General features: G+C 42.6%; 1 protein-coding gene across 1 annotated transcript in view; it reads left to right on the top strand.

Moving 5' to 3' along the window:
* Window positions 1–15,825, top strand: part of adgra1a (adhesion G protein-coupled receptor A1a) — a 39,407-nt gene that overhangs the window by 11,350 nt on the left and 12,232 nt on the right. Inside the window, exon 6 of the mRNA XM_071911235.2 lies at window positions 8,909–9,060. Coding sequence (XP_071767336.2) covers window positions 8,909–9,060 — 152 coding nt within the window. The remainder of the gene's footprint in view (window positions 1–8,908; window positions 9,061–15,825) is intronic.

The raw sequence follows: 15,825 nt of genomic DNA, 5'->3' as shown, positions 1-15,825 counted from the left end.
AACAAAATGGCCCCACTCAAGGTCAAAAAGAGGTTAAGGTTAAATATCACCATGGATAAATAACTCTGTCCGTGAGCTCAAGAGAACATGTAGAGCAGCTGAAAGGAAGTGGAGAAAATCTGGACTTGAGGTCCATCGTAGTATATATTATTATATTATTATTATATGTTTATTTTACCTTAATTGCATAATAACAATGCTGTACGTGCTGCAAGAAAAGCCCATTTTTCAAAGATCATTACAGAGATTGGGAGTGATCCTAGAATACTGTTTTCCACCAGTGACCAACTGCTGAATCCTGCCCCAGTCTCTGACATTTTAAGCCAAGCCTCTGATGCAAAATGTGAGGAATTTGCTAACTTTTTTAAAAACAAAATCACAACTATCAGGGCTAGTATAGCTTCAGGTGCTGGTACTTTCAATAATCAACCTTGTAAAAGGCAAACATCCATGAGGGAATTTACTGTTGCAGAACTTTATAAGATTGTAATAGAGAGTAAATCTTTCACCTGTTCTCTTGATCCTGTCCCTACTATATTTTTAAGAGGGTTTTCAATACTGTTTCAAACTAAAACCGCTGTTGTGAAACCGCTGTTGAAGAAATCACATTTGGACTGTAAGGTCCTAAGTAACTTGAAAAAGGTACTTGAAAAAATGGTTTCTAACCAAACTAACAACTTTTTAAATGAAAACAACATTCTGGGGAAGTTTCAGTCAGGTTTCAGAGCCAACCACAGCACAGAAACTGCTCTCACCAAAATAGTCAATGATTTGAGACTTAGCACTAATGCCAACAGGGTCTCAGTTCTGGTTCTTTTGGACTTGAGTGCAGCATTTGACACCATCGACCACAATATTCTCATAGATGGTCTCGAGAATTGGGTTGGTCCCAAACTGGTTCAGAACTTACATTACAGGGAGAAAATTTTTCATCTGTCTTGGAGCTCATTTATCAGAGAAACATGATCTAACTTCTGGTGTTGCACAAGGAAGCTGTCTTGGTCCCCTGCTTTTCTCACTATACATACTTCCATTAGGTGATATTATCAGAGAACATAATGTCATTTTCCATAGCTATGCTGATGATACACAACTATACATTTTTGTAGAGCCAAATCATGCAGATGCCTTAAGCTCCCTCACTACTTGTCTATTAGCTATCAATGATTGGATGAGTGCAAATTTCTTAAAACTAAATGAAGATAAGACAGAAATCCTCAGCCCCAAAGCCAAAAGAAGAACTCTCCACAAGACTTGGGAACCTGAATCCCTGGATCAAACCACAAGTAACAAGCCTGGGTGCTATCTTAGATTCTGATCTAAGTTTGAATTCTCATATAAACAAGGTGACCAGAACGGCATTCTTTCATCTTAGAAATATTGCCAACGTGCGGCTCTTCCTGACCCAGAAAGATGCTGAAAAGCTAACTCGCGTGTGTTAGTAGCCTGGACTACTGCAATGCCCTTTTTACCGGCCTCCCTAAAAAGTCTAGGCTTCAGCTTATCCAAAACTCTGCAGCTAGACTTTTGACAAAAACAAGGTAGTAAGAGCATATCACTCCGGCTTTAGCTACATTGCACTGGCTCCCAGTGTCTTTTAGAATTGATTTTAAAGTTCTCTTACTTGTATATAAAGCTCTTAATGGCTTAGGACCGGCCTACATTACAGAATCCCTGCTGTTCTATATTCCATCAAGAGCCCTCGGATCTTCTAGTGCTGGTTGTTAGAAGTACAAAACCCCACTCAAAAGAAGATTGGAGATGCAGCCATCTTATCTATGCTCCTAAACTGTGGAACACCCTGCCAAAGAATATTAGAGAGGTGGGCTCTGTAATTTTTAAACTGTTTAAATTGATTGTGTTCTTTTATCTTTCCACTTTACTTACTTTTTAGATTTGATTCTTTTAATGCAATGCATTTTGCTTGTTCTTTTATATGAATTGTATCTTATTATCTGTCTTGTATCTCCCTTCTGTTGATGTAAAGGACTTTGAACTGCATGTTATGAAAGGGTGCTATACAAATAAAGGTTATTATTAATATTTGATATTCCATTTATGACGGGGTAGAATCATCACTAGAATTGAGGCTCAATCAATCACAACATAAAATCATACTTGTATATAATCTCTTTCAACATGATTGTTCTTAAAATCCTGATTTTATTCTTCAAGATTCTGTCACTGCTATGTACTTGATTGCTAGAAGGGAGGAGCCAGTTTCCATTGAAAGCGCCTTGGATAAATCATGGCTGACTTCACTTTAAAATCAGGTGGCGATTCAAAAGCAACATTCACTGCAGGGCAGTGGTGGCCTAAAGGTTAGAGAAGCGAGCTTGTGACCGGAAGGTTGTCGGTTCAATCCCCTGGACCGGCAGGATAAATCTGGGTGGGGAAAGTGAAAAGCAGCGCTTGCCCCTCCCTCATTACCACCACTGAGGTGCCCTTGAGCAAGGCCCTTAACCCCAACCGCTCCAGTGGAGCTGCTCAGTGGCCAGCAGATCAGACTGTGGTTGTACTGGTCAGCTTCCAGGTGTGAATGTGAATGTGATCAGGGCGTTCCTGAAAAAGAGCATTGCTCTCAGTGAAACTCCCCTGAATAAATAAAGGTGAAAAAAAAAAAAAAAAACTGCCTGTGCACATGTAAACACACCACACCTGTGGGAAACAGGACTTCAGAATCTTATATAGTTTTTCCACTGCTCAAGTACTGTGCTGTACCCGTGCTGGGCCGGGGTATGGTTTGGCACAGTATGCCACAGGATCGGTACCCTTTGCTTTTCCATTGCAGTTTTGACCATACAGGACCCTGTTCAGAACACACATATACTGTATAGCAACAGCAGTTAACCTGAGCACAAATAATACGTTTTAAACAAATATTTGTTCCAGCCCAAGAACAAATATTTGGGCTGGAAGGTGCGCCCACACACACACACACACCACACACGCACACACGCACACACCTGTAGTCAACCCACTTTTGAAACTAGTCATACTTAAATACAAAAATTACTACCAGTGAAAATTAACCATACACTTCTATTGTGATAACATTCTAATAATCTCACAATATTGACTGTTTTAAGAAATTTTATTTGTCTTTGTTTTCAAAAAAATGTATTGTTATTACTCAGATGTCAACCCTATGTCTAACCCTAACCCTATGAGTAAAGACAATATTCAATAAAACATTTTAGATTTTCAATTTTCCCATTTCAAGTACAAGTGCTACATTTAGTAATATTCATAGATTCATAACAGGACAAAAGCTTTAACTAAACATTTAAGAAGGCACAAACACTTCTGTTTTCCTTCTTATTTCATCATAGTATCATGTCTTCCATAGTACTTAATATCAAAGATGAGGATAAACAGAATAAAGACAATAATAACACAAAACTGCGTTGAAAGATTTGAAATCTGACTTCAAATCTTTAGTAAACATGTAATGTAATAACTGCGCCTATAGTGTTTCTATAATCATTCAGTAATTTCGTAACTGCTATAGTGTTTCTCCCCCGGACCATGCCGCCGCTGTAAGATAAACTTCTCGGGGAAACTCTGGATAAACGCTGCATCCCAGCCTCTGCTATCTCCCTCCAGGAGACGAAGTTCTGTGAGGCTTCTGCTGTCTGGTCTACAAGAAACCTAGGAGTCCCGTTCCCTTTTGATATAGCGCCCCAGTAGGTGGGGCCCTCTAGTGGTCAAACAGAGTATTACAGCCAAAAAAAGTCTCAGTGAAATCAATACTTGATATAAAAAATATATATATGTATTGATTGATTTAGGGGACAAAAAATGGGGGGTTACCATAGACCATCTATGGTCTAGACTCTAGACAAATGGTCTGTATGTACTGCCTGTTGAGATCTTCAGTAAAAGCCTTTGTTGATTTGCCAAGCCTGTCTCCTGCCTCGTTCTGCATTTGGGTTCAACAGATCTGCACACCTCTGACAGAACAAACAAACCAAACATGGACCCAGTGGAACTCACCCAGATTCATTCAGCCATAAGCTCCCACGGTCAGTTCCTGAGCCAGCATGAACAGATCCTCAGCCAGGTTTACAATCAGCTTTTGGACCTGACCTCCGCTGTTCAGTCTATTGCGGCCGCAACTGTCCCGGTACAAGTCTGCCCTCCGCTGCTGCTCATCCTCAGTCAGCTCCACCTGTTGCTTCCTCGTCTGCTGAGATCACTCCTCGTGAACCTCACGTCCAAGCTCCAGAAAGGTACGGAGGGGATCCTGAAAATTGTTTCCTGTCTCAGTGCTCTGGTTTTCCAACTCCAGCCTTCCTCATTTCTCATGGACTGCTCCAAGATTGCCTATGTTATGACTCTTCTGAAGGTCAAGGCACTTCTCTGGGCTAATGCCTTATGGGCAGCAGTCTGAAAACTGCCTTGATTATTCCCGCTTCACTCAAGAGATGAGGAAGATTTTTGACCATCCTGCCTGGGGAAGAGACGCAGCAGAGTACACCCTGGAATTCCTGCTGCTGATTATTGCTGCTGAGACTGGCTGGTTGGGGGATGCATTGCTGCCCACGTATCTCCATGTCCTGTCGGAGGAATTAAAGGACGAGTTGGCCGCCAGAGAGGTTTCCGATGGATTGGAATCTTTGATTTCCCTAGCCCTCAGATTGGACAATCTCCTCCGAGAATGGCGCAGAGAGCAAAGTGATCATCTGAAGTTTCCCAAGCCTACCCGAGTACCTCCAAGGTTTCCCAAGGGCTCCTGATCCAGCTCTCCCGCCTCCCAACTCTGTTTTTTCCTCCCCAGCTCACCTGTCTGACTCTTCCAGTGAGCCAATGCAACTTTGTCACACCAGACTGACTCCTGAAGAGAGGAAAACAAGACTAGGTTGACCTAGTGCAAGCCGGGCCCTTGATGTCTTGCCTCCTCTTGGCTTTTGCACCCTAGTATAATACGTGTTCCGGCAAGTTTGTAAAATTTTAAAGGCCCATTCACATCTAGAACGATAACTATAAAGATAACTATACTATAACAAGATTTAAATCCTTCTAAGTAAATAGAATGTCTGTGTTCACACTACAACTATAACTATAAAAACATCCAAAACGACAACTATTTGGATGTAGAGACAACGATAAAACATTTTCAACCAATCAAAATACAGTTCTACAAAGGAAGGGGTGGGAGAATTCGGCAGTTCACTGCAGTGATGGCATTGCTTGCTGAGGAACTGATTATAGAAGTCCAGAGGAACCGGGCACTATTTGACAAAGGCCATCGCCTCTAAAAATGTTGAAAAGAAACATGACATAGCAGTCAGGATCAGAAGAGCTCTTGGGATTAGTGCTAAGGCGTGTTTACTGACTTTGATATACTCGCTAACTAGAGTATTTGCTAGTTATCTTGCTAACTAACAAAATAGCATCATGTCTTGGCCAACCTGATCTGCCGAGGGCAAATGCGTTATTATCCTATCTTTTTAATGGCTGTGACCGGAAGGTAACGCGTAGCCTATTGAAAACCTGTTAAGTCACAGTGAAGTTACAGGTGTTTCTCTCAACACGGAGACTAACCTCTTTGATCCACAGTAGATGTGGTGTTCAGAGTCACCTACTGGTAAAGAAATTAACAGCTTCACTTGGTGAATTCCACTAGCTCTCATATACACAAAGCACAATAATGTCATGAAAGCGCCATAAAAGAGCATTATTGGTTCTGCCAGCTCCTCTTGCTTTTGCTACAATTCATGAACCCAAATCTTTCGGCTATATCGTTATTTACTTTCGAGAGCAAGTAAAATAAAAGCACGTCGGTAAAGTAATCATGCTCCATTTTTTCTCTGAATATTCGGCTCCGACAATGTCGTTGTAGTGTAAATGCTTGAGCAACAGTGTATCATAGTGTACAGTAGTTTGTAGTTGTCTTTATAGTTGTCGCTCTAGGTGAGAATGGGACTTAACAGTGCAAACAACGCAATATCACGTATACCACCATAACTGTGTAGGTCTTGCCGCCACTTCTCACGCAACTTTCAACAATGGGTAGTCAGTCAGTCAGTCAGTTAGCTACTTTCATTGTTCATTTGCCGGTCCCATGGGCCCGGCAAAAAGGAGAGAGAGAGAGAGAGAGAGAGAGAGAGAGAGAGAGAGAGAGAGAGAGAGAGAGAGAGAGAGAGAGAGAGAGAGAGAGAGAGAGAGAGAGAGAGAGAGAAAGAAGTTTGTATTGTAGCCTTTCAGGCCATTTCCTTTCATCTTGTCCTGAGAAGGCAGCAACCAGGCTTGCCAGTAACTGGGGAGATACCAGTGAGCCATATTGTCACTTCCCCAACTACCTCCTGCTGCAAGGTTCCTGCTGTTCTCTCCTGGGAGGGCCAGGACCATCCTGAAACTGCCCTTGTTGACTCGGGAGCTGCTGGCTGCTTCCTGGATGCCTCCTTTGCTCGTCGCTGCAACATTCATTCCTCCCCTCTACCTGAACCCCAGAAGGGCATTGGATGGACATCCATTGCCCAATGGATGTCCATCCAAGACTGGTTCATCATGTTACTGACCCTTTGAGCATACAGATCTCAGGTAATCACAGTGAAGAGATTCAATTGCATCTCCTCAATTCTCCTGAGTTTCCTGTGGTGTTGGGCCATCCCTGGCTAGTCTATCATAATCCCCACATAGACTGGCCTAGGGGCACCATTTTAGAGTCGTGCTAGATGTCTGCTTTCTGCCTCCTGTTCTCCCGAGTCTCTCTCTCCAGATTCCTCTGAGCCACTAGATTTGTCTAAAGTGCCTCCTGAGTTTGCTGACCTCAGCCTGGTCATCAGAGGCACGCCAGTACTCCCCGTCAGCCTGATCCCAAGTACTGCCCTGGGCAGAAGGTATGGCTCTCCACAAAGAATTTTCCTTTGAAAGTTGAGTCCCGGAAGCTGTCTCTTTCAAATGCCCTTTCAAATTCTCTGTCATCATCATTCTTGTTGCTGTCCATCTCCAGTTTCCCAGGTCTCTCAGAGTGCATCCCACATTCCATGTTTCCTAGTTAAAACCTGTCTCCTCTAGCCTCCTGGCTCCTGCTCTCAAGCCGCCTCCACTGTCACGCCTCATTGACAGTGGGCCTGCCTATACAGTTTTCACCATCTATTGAAGGTTTGTCGCTGAGGCAGAGGACTCCAATACCTTGTAACTCGTATGGACTCGAGCAGCATTCCTGGGTTCCAGCTCACAACATCCTGAACCCCGAGTTGATTCAGAATTTTCACCGCCATCGCCCTGGCCAGCCGGATGTCGCAAGCCATCCCTAGGAGGGAGGGTCATGTCACAACCTCAGTTGTCTCCTGTGCTCACCCTGAATCCAAACCTGGCCCTGCTTCAGTTTCCCTTGTGTCCCTCTCTCATGTCCCTTAGTCTGCCTTGTTTGGGTTTTTCCAGCAGATGGCATCCCAGTGTTCCCCATGTGAATTCCCAGTGCCCAGCTGTCTCTTATTAGTTAATTTGCTAGTTTTGTATTTAAGCTCTCATCTGCCCACTTTACTTTGCTTGTTTGTTAGTCTAGACAAATGGTCTGTATGTACCGCCTGTTGAGGTCTTCAGTAAAAGCCTTTGTTGATTTGCCAAGCCTGTCTCCTGCCTCGTTGTTCTGCATTTGGGTTCACCAGATCTGCACATCCCTTTTCAAGTTTCAGTTTAAGCTACACCCACTTCCGGGTATGCCCTGCCCATTCCTGATTTTATGCAAATAATGTATACAAACAAAATGATATACAAACACAATAATATACAAATAATTTGTTTGTTTGAACAAATACAGATACAATTACAAATAGTAGCATCCCTGCACACACCTAATACCTGAATGTAAATGGGAAATTTGCGAGATTATTAAATTTTTAAAATGTTATCCATCACATCCATGTTTAAATTCTGTCAGTTTTTTCAGTCAAACTTAAAACACAGTGTAGCACAGTGGGAAAGACAGTAATGCTTCCTCCTATAAGCACTGGATTTCACATGCTTTTAAAAAGCTACACACCAACATCACAGTTCTGAGTGATTGCCACTAACCATACAACATGAACAGATTTTGACCAAAGTGCTCAGTGTGCCTTCAATGCACTTAATGTATTCCTAACTGTGTGGTCCTGTTCATTTGATAGCCTTGATTATTTATTTGGTTATGAGCCATTTTCTGACCATGAAACTGTGACTGTAAAATTAGCAGCATGAAGCAAAAGTAAAATTATGAAGCATGATTTATAGGATGGTTCATTACCTTTCCATGTCACACACATACACTAACACAAATGCGCAAACATGCACACACTTATTTGAACAATGACCTGGTGAAATGAGAACAGGCTTCAATTTCCCAGTACAACTATAATTGATGCATTATGTGTGTAGTAGTGTCTATCTATCAGTGTGTTATCTATTGCTTTAATTTGGCTTGAGTCAACGTAGTTGGTAGAACAGTCATCCACTAGAAAAATGAAGACGTTTTTGTTTAAATCCCCAACTACATTTTGAAATATATCATCTTTTGCCAGATGTTTTGCCAATCTTCAGTTCACTGAAACATGATTGTAGTCCATCATTTGAGGCTTTCACATGTTGTAAATCCCTCTTCTACATCTCAGATTGACGCTTTCTCTTCACTGATCTGTTGATCTGTGCATGTTCATACAAACATCTTATTCATTACTATGTCAGATTTTACTCCCAAGTCTAAGTTTGAGATTAAGTTTTCTACATGTTACATGTACATATTGAACTGAATTGCATTCAATTGCATAAACTGAATTGAACTGAACTGAATTGAACAGAACTAGTACCCCCTGCTCAGTCCTATTCCTTTGTGGAGTGGGCAGTCCACCACCATGGTTCCACTCCCATCTGGAACTTAAGTAATATTGTTGTGTAATCACTCTTACATCCTCATCTATGTTAGGTTGGCATCGTGCTCCACTATGCTTCTTTGTCCACTATGCTATGGCTGACGTTCACTGCTAGAAACATCTGTAATGACGTGTCCAAATCCCCGCCTCAGGCCCAAGACAGGAATGGGCCTGGCCAGGCTCGGACCAAGCCAACCATACTCAGGTAAGCTCAGCAGAGGCCATGATTCCAGACTATGCAGGGTTACCTTAATCAGATTGATTTCCTTACTCTGAAACTACTGACAAACCGCACAAAACATTGCAGGGATTGAGTTATCATTTTAAAACCAAGAAAATGGTTGCCTCCACAACAACAGAAACAGACTTTTTCTACTTGATTAATATAATTCGAAGTATCTGCCACCATGTTCGCTCTCCAAATCTCGATAATGAATAACTGAATAACTATTAGTTATTGCCATTATTGTCACAGTTATTAGTCAGAAAAAGCAAAACAGAGAGGAGAGTGGGCCAATGGCAGAGCAGAGACAAAGAAAAACAAACGTTTTTTCAGGCACTAGCCCAATTTGGCCACTGACTGGCCAATCAACTGCCACAAATCAACATCTACATAGCCCTAGGCCATTAGGCAATCTTTACTGTTGAACCCTTCTGTGTTTATGTGCACAAATGACTCCATACTCTGTTTGCTGTAAACACCTTCATTTGACTATTAATACAAACACCTTTATATGATTATTACTTTGATTACGGTCATAGTACGACACACACATCAATTAAAATGTGGAGTACTGCAATATTAGCCAGATTGTTGGATGTTTATTTGGTTATTTAGTAAACACTATAATCAATTATAACAACTGATTAAAGTTGTGATCACGTGGGACGCTGTTTTTAATGCGATTGCATTTTTTTCCTGTTATTTTCAATGGTTTAGTTGAAATGGCACTGTCTACCTGGATGAGATGATAAAATTCCATGCACTGTTCTCCCAAGGAGAATGTCATGTACATGTCACATACTATGTTTCACAATGGGCTAATTTTCTCTTCTGCATTTTTATTTTCAACAATATTATTTTCCTGTTTTCTCCTTTTCAACAATATTGCTTCAGGTATTCCAGCTAATGCTAATTAGATAGCTTGAAAGATGTTGTTAAACGTTGTGTTGCATAGTAACAAGAATGATGCAATGCTCCTTGCACCCTTTGACCTCTTGCTCTCTCTGTTAATAGCAATGCTCATAGCTGAGTTTGAGCAGGACAAAAAAAACGTTCTAAGTGATCATGGCCTAAGAGCTACATGGCACATTCATAAATACTGATTCCATCCTTATGCCACCTTTCATTAGTTGTTGTAATGTAATACTTATGTAATTTGTGTGGTATTGAGTCAACAGAGTCCTAATGCAAGTAACATTTTTGTAAAAGATCTGTTTGCATATCTGCGTTATAAGAGATTTTCTCGACGAGAGTGACAAGAAAGACCAGAGAGAGGGGGTTAAATGTTGGCTGTGAAAGGGTGTGAGTCAGACTTGCCTGATAATGTTGCAAGTACATTTTGCATGCCTCAGCCCACTGAGCTACCAGGATGCTGCAGAAATTGGCATTTTTGATTGAAAACATGCTTTCAGATTAGTGTTGAAGATTTCCAGCATGACTTCGTAGCAGCGTTCTCCAAAACAACTGAAGTCGTTAGGGACCTATCTTTAGAGTTCCGAAAAAAGCAGAAAAAGAACAGAAAATATCCATACAATGACTCCATACAGCCAACGATCGCACAGTGACTGGAAAAGATCGATATTGACTCCATTATTTAGAGCAAATCTTTACTACAGCCGAAAAACGTTAGAAAAACTTTGCGCGTGAGCAGTCATGAATCTCTCCCACTTCCTTGTTTACACTCCTAGTCATAGGGCTACGTCACACTAACGTTACCTTTTTGGTCTTTGGTCTGTATCTTAGCTGTTGTAGCTTCTCTCCCCAGCCTGTGAGACTCTGTGACCGGGCGTCATTGCGGAATACAACTGTGACATTTCACAACAATCTGGCTAATCGCTGGATGTCAATTTCTCCGCTAAATCCTTCCGTGTATTCTGGCTGTGCAGTGAACTTTCTCCTCAGAGGATTATTGTTCAAAAGTCCAGGGAAGAAAAGCGGAATTACCGCTTCTGAAGCCGACTGCTGTGTACGATGCGTGTGTTTACAATGGGGGGACAGTCCTGCACGGAACCCCGTCTCTACAAAGAATGGAGGTATGTGAAATTATGTATAGTGTTAGAGTGAGCCGACATTTCAAAGTCTGATAAGTATGTGGATAGCTCTTCTGAAGTCACTTTCAGCAGAGTTTTTAAATTTGTGTGACTAGGAGTGTAAACAAGGAAGTGGAGGAGGTTCACGGCTGCGAATGCGCAACGTTTTTCTAACGTTTTTCGGATGTAGTGAAGATTTGCTCTAAATAATGGCGTCAATATCAGTCTTTTCCAGTCACTGACAACCATGACATTGGTCATATTCATCAAATTTTTTTCTTTGAAGCCTGTGTTCCTCATGATTTCATATGCTTACACTATGTCATGTGTACCATGGTGGGCTAATGTAATTTAAAGTCCAATTTCAAAAATCCCCACTTTATTACTGGCGGTTTCAGACTAACTCCAGTGAGCGCATCACTGGAGTTGGTTCTGATTGGTTCCCTCACTAAAGAATTACTGAAACCCTTACAGTCAGGTCAGTTTGCAGAATTTGAACTGGAAAGCAGGTTTACCTCATGAATTAGAGGTTGTTGTTGGCCAATCAGGGTCCAGGTCAATCAACCCATCTCAAGTTGAAAATTACAGGCTGATTTCACTCCTCTTCTTTTCCAAGATACTTGAGCGCACAGTCTTTAATCAAGTCTCTGAATTCCTTTCTGAGAACAACCTGTATGATCCTAACCAGCCTGGCTTCAAACGCGGACACTCTACCGCTCTTGTCTGTAGTAGAAACACTGCGATCAGCTAGAGCTGCTGGTCAGTCTTCTGTTCTAATGTTACTAGACCTATCGGCTGCCTTTGACATGGTTAACCACCAAATCCTCCTCTCCACACTTGCTGAGCTTAGCTTCTCAGGATCTGCTCTCTGCTGGTTTGAGTCCTACCTCTCAGGGAGATCTTTTAGAGTGTCTCGGAGGGGGGAAGTGTCTAAATCGCACTGCTTGTCCACAGGGGTACCTCAAGGGTCAGTGCTTGGCCCCCATCTCTTTTCAATATACACCACCTCACTTGGTGCAGTCATCCGCTCACATGGCTTCTCATACCATTCATATGCTGACGACACCCAGCTCTTCCTGTCGTTCCCGCCAGAAGACCCCACAGTCTCAGCACGGATATCGGCATGCCTCGCCGATATCTCGGCATGGATGAAGGAACACCACCTTCAGCTTAACCTATCAAAGACTGAGGGGCGAATTCACAAAGAATGTATTGCGGCCGCTAATAGCACCATGAATTGCGTATCATTTGCAACCGCTATTTGCTCCGTCTCAAGGACCGATTCACAAAAGATATTGCGTTAATGATATGCCAGCGCAAACACTCCCATAACCTGTTGCAACTGAGTGCAATTTGCCCCTGTTTTGCGTCTGATTGCAATTGTCAATGTGGCAAAGTATAAATGTTGCCTCTGAGCCAAGAACACAGTAGGCAGGACAATGGCAGAGAGAAAGAGAAAAATGAAATTTTTAGACCGCGAGCTGCAAGTCCTGACGGACGAGGTGCAGAGAAATTCCTCAAAACTTCAGGCAAGAAATTTAACCGGGACTGCGAGAAACCATATTTGGGATTTAATATTCCAGTCTGTCAGTGCTGTTGGTGTTTCCAAACGCACACCTTCAGACTGCAAAAGAAGATGGCATGATTTGAAGCGGAGAACAAAGGAGAATGTAGAGCTTTATTCATTTATTTTTCATGACACAATTGCATCCTGTCACTGCATCCTTTGTTTGTCATTGCATCTCTCTGCATCCCAAAATAAACTAGAAGGGCACTCGGAGAGCGCAGACCTCCGCCAAGGCCAATCCAGTCTTCTATGATATAATATGCAATATATGATATGCAAATGTGCAAGCGCAACCAATATACGGATCCACTCCAAAATTTAATGGGTTCTTCCTTGGCCCATGCTACACCCTTCCACGAAGTTTCATGAAAATCGGGCCAGTAGTTTTTCCGTAATCCTGCTGACAGACAGACAAACAAACACACAAACAAAGGCACCGAAAACATAACCTCCTTGGCGGAGGTAATAAATGAGTTTGAGTGGGGCTGTCCATAGTGCTGAATCTTTAGGCCAAAATAAGGCCCACTGTGCTGACTAGTGAGATAAGTGAAAATATTTTCAGTGAGAAATTGAGTTGTATTGATTGTTTGGTTGTACTGATTTATTTGCTTTTGTTTGTGAAGCAATCTGTGTTAAAGTTCTATAGCAATAATAATAATAATGTCAAAATATTATTTACAGACTGTATTTACAGACAATTTTATTTTTTAGGTCACACAAAGGTGGAATTGTTGCAGAGACATTTGCAAGGTCAATTCAATTCAATTCTCAGTTAAATCAACAAGTGATATTCTCCTATGATGCCTTCACCTGGCTACAATCACTGCTGCCATGATCACTGGAAAGTCTGCGTGACACCCCTTATAAATGCGCTTCAATTACCACCAACTCTCTGAAGACGCTAATAATTTCACTCTAACTGCGTGTGGCAATTAGCGCAGATCTTTGTGAATTGGACTGTTTTTGCAATGAGGCTCATTTGCATAGAAAGGGGCCAATTTTGCGCCAAATGTATGCATATTACCTAATTTAAATACGTGCAAATAGCACAGGAGCACCGAGACGCTATTTGTGTGGCAGCGCAGTTAGCGGTGCATTTCAACCTTTGCGAGTGCTTTGTGAATTACACGGTTTCTTTTTGTCTTATTTGCACAGGTTTAGCATCAGCAAAAGCCGCGCAATCCTTTTGTGAATTCGTCCCTGAGCTCCTTGTGATCCCAGCCAGTCCCTCTATTCAACAACAGATCAGTATCCAGCTCGAATCAGCTCAGCTCATTCCCGCAAAGTCTGCCCGAAACTTGGGTGTCATGATTGATGACCAACTACCTGTCTGAACATGCAGCACAACTCCTAGCACTGGCTCTTGTAATATTACGCCTTGACTACTGCAACTCCTTACTGGCAGGGCTCCCAGCATGTACGCTCAAACCTCTGCAGATGACCCAGAACACGGCGGCACGTCTGGTCTTCAACCAGCCCAAAACAGCACATGTTACTCCACTGTTCATATCCCTCCACTGGCTCCCAGTTGCTGCCCGCATCAAGTTCAATTCCTTGATGCTCGCCTACAAAGCAGCAACCAAAACGGCTCCCACCTACCTGAACTCCTTGATTCAGGTCTATACTCCCTCCCGCTCACTACGCTCTGCCAAGGAGCGGCGCCTGGTGCTGCCACCACAACAAGGCCCTAAGTCTCTAGCCAAGCTCTTCTCTTCTGTGGTTCTCGGTGGTGGAATGAGTTACCAAACTCCAGTCGAGTCCCTCTCAATCTTTAAGAAAAGGCTAAAGACCCAGCTCTTTAGCGAACACCTTCTCACCTGATGGACTGTGTAATTGCTAAAAAAAAAATCTTTATCTGCCTCTATGCACTCTATGCACTGCATCTATGCACTGCCTCGTGGCACCTATGTCCTGTCGGAATTCTGGTATGACTTTAACATACGCTGCTGAAAGAACAGGGTAACTGTTGGATACTGCAAGACGAATGTGAGTACCGTCAATAGAATTGCACCTCGGCACGGCAGTAAAGCAACCAAAATGGAATGATGGAACCTAAGTTATTAGTGTCTAGGCCAGCTTGGCCAGCTTGGTTGAGTGGCTTATTTATCCAGTGACTGAGCTATCTAAGTGTGTCTGGGCCAGCTAGTGACCAAACTTTCTATGTGTGCCTGGGCCAGCTTGGCTGAATGGCTTACCTCCCAGTGGCCTATCTATCTATGTTAGCTTGGGACAGCTTGCCGAATGGCTTACCTAGCTAGTGGCCTATCTATCTATGTGAGCCTAGGCCAGCTTGGCCAAATGGCTTATTTATCTGGTGACCTAACTAAAGCCTAAGCGTGCAACCACAGCTAACTGTCAGACCCAGCAACCACTTGAACTTCCTCTTTACATAGATATAAATATAAGATATAAATTGGGAGAGCAGACTTTCCTCTTTTTTTAACTTGTTTGCACAAGAGTCTGCACCCAGAGGGCATCAACAAGAGTATTGAGTTGAGTTCTTGATTTGAGCCAGCAACATGTCAGCATCTTCATGCATATGTCAAAATACATACTCTTAATTACAGAAATACCTGGATTGAAAATTAAGTTTAGCCAAGAGCACGATTCATAGTAGTGATAAATGCAACTGCAAATAGATGAGCTTGCATGATAAGAGCAAATTGATTGAGCTTAATACTTAGCTTAAGAGAAGCTGCAGCAGGAGGAAAGGTTCTGGGCAGCGGGGATTACATTTTCTGGCGTTCTTAGAGGTGGCGTGACATCATCAGTATGCAGAAAACTGTCTTGGGAAGGGAGCCCAATGAGCGGAGATGTTGTAGATGGAGTGGGATAGGACCGAGTGAGGTCTGCATATCATGAAGGACCATCTTCTTGAAATTATCAGAGTTCGGACTCTCTCTTAGGGGGTCGTGGCAGTGCTGTGCCGGCAGCGAAGTGCCGCAAACACAGTTCTTTCTTTGACAAACCTTCTGAGGCGGTATGAGCGGACTTTGCCCAAAGACAGCTCTGACAGCGGGTTTGGATAGAGGTGAATTATTGTTGTTATATCAAGCTCGATCCAGGTTTTGTATATGAGTATCCAAATAACGACTGTGCTTCCGAGATCCTTCATCTGGCTCAAAACAAGACAACTTGAGTACGTGAGCA

This window comes from Centroberyx gerrardi, chromosome 20 (assembly GCF_048128805.1).
Source record: "Centroberyx gerrardi isolate f3 chromosome 20, fCenGer3.hap1.cur.20231027, whole genome shotgun sequence".
Taxonomy (NCBI): domain Eukaryota; kingdom Metazoa; phylum Chordata; class Actinopteri; order Beryciformes; family Berycidae; genus Centroberyx; species Centroberyx gerrardi.
The sequence above is the reverse complement of the archived record's forward strand: the minus strand, read 5'-3'. Positions and strand labels throughout refer to the sequence as shown.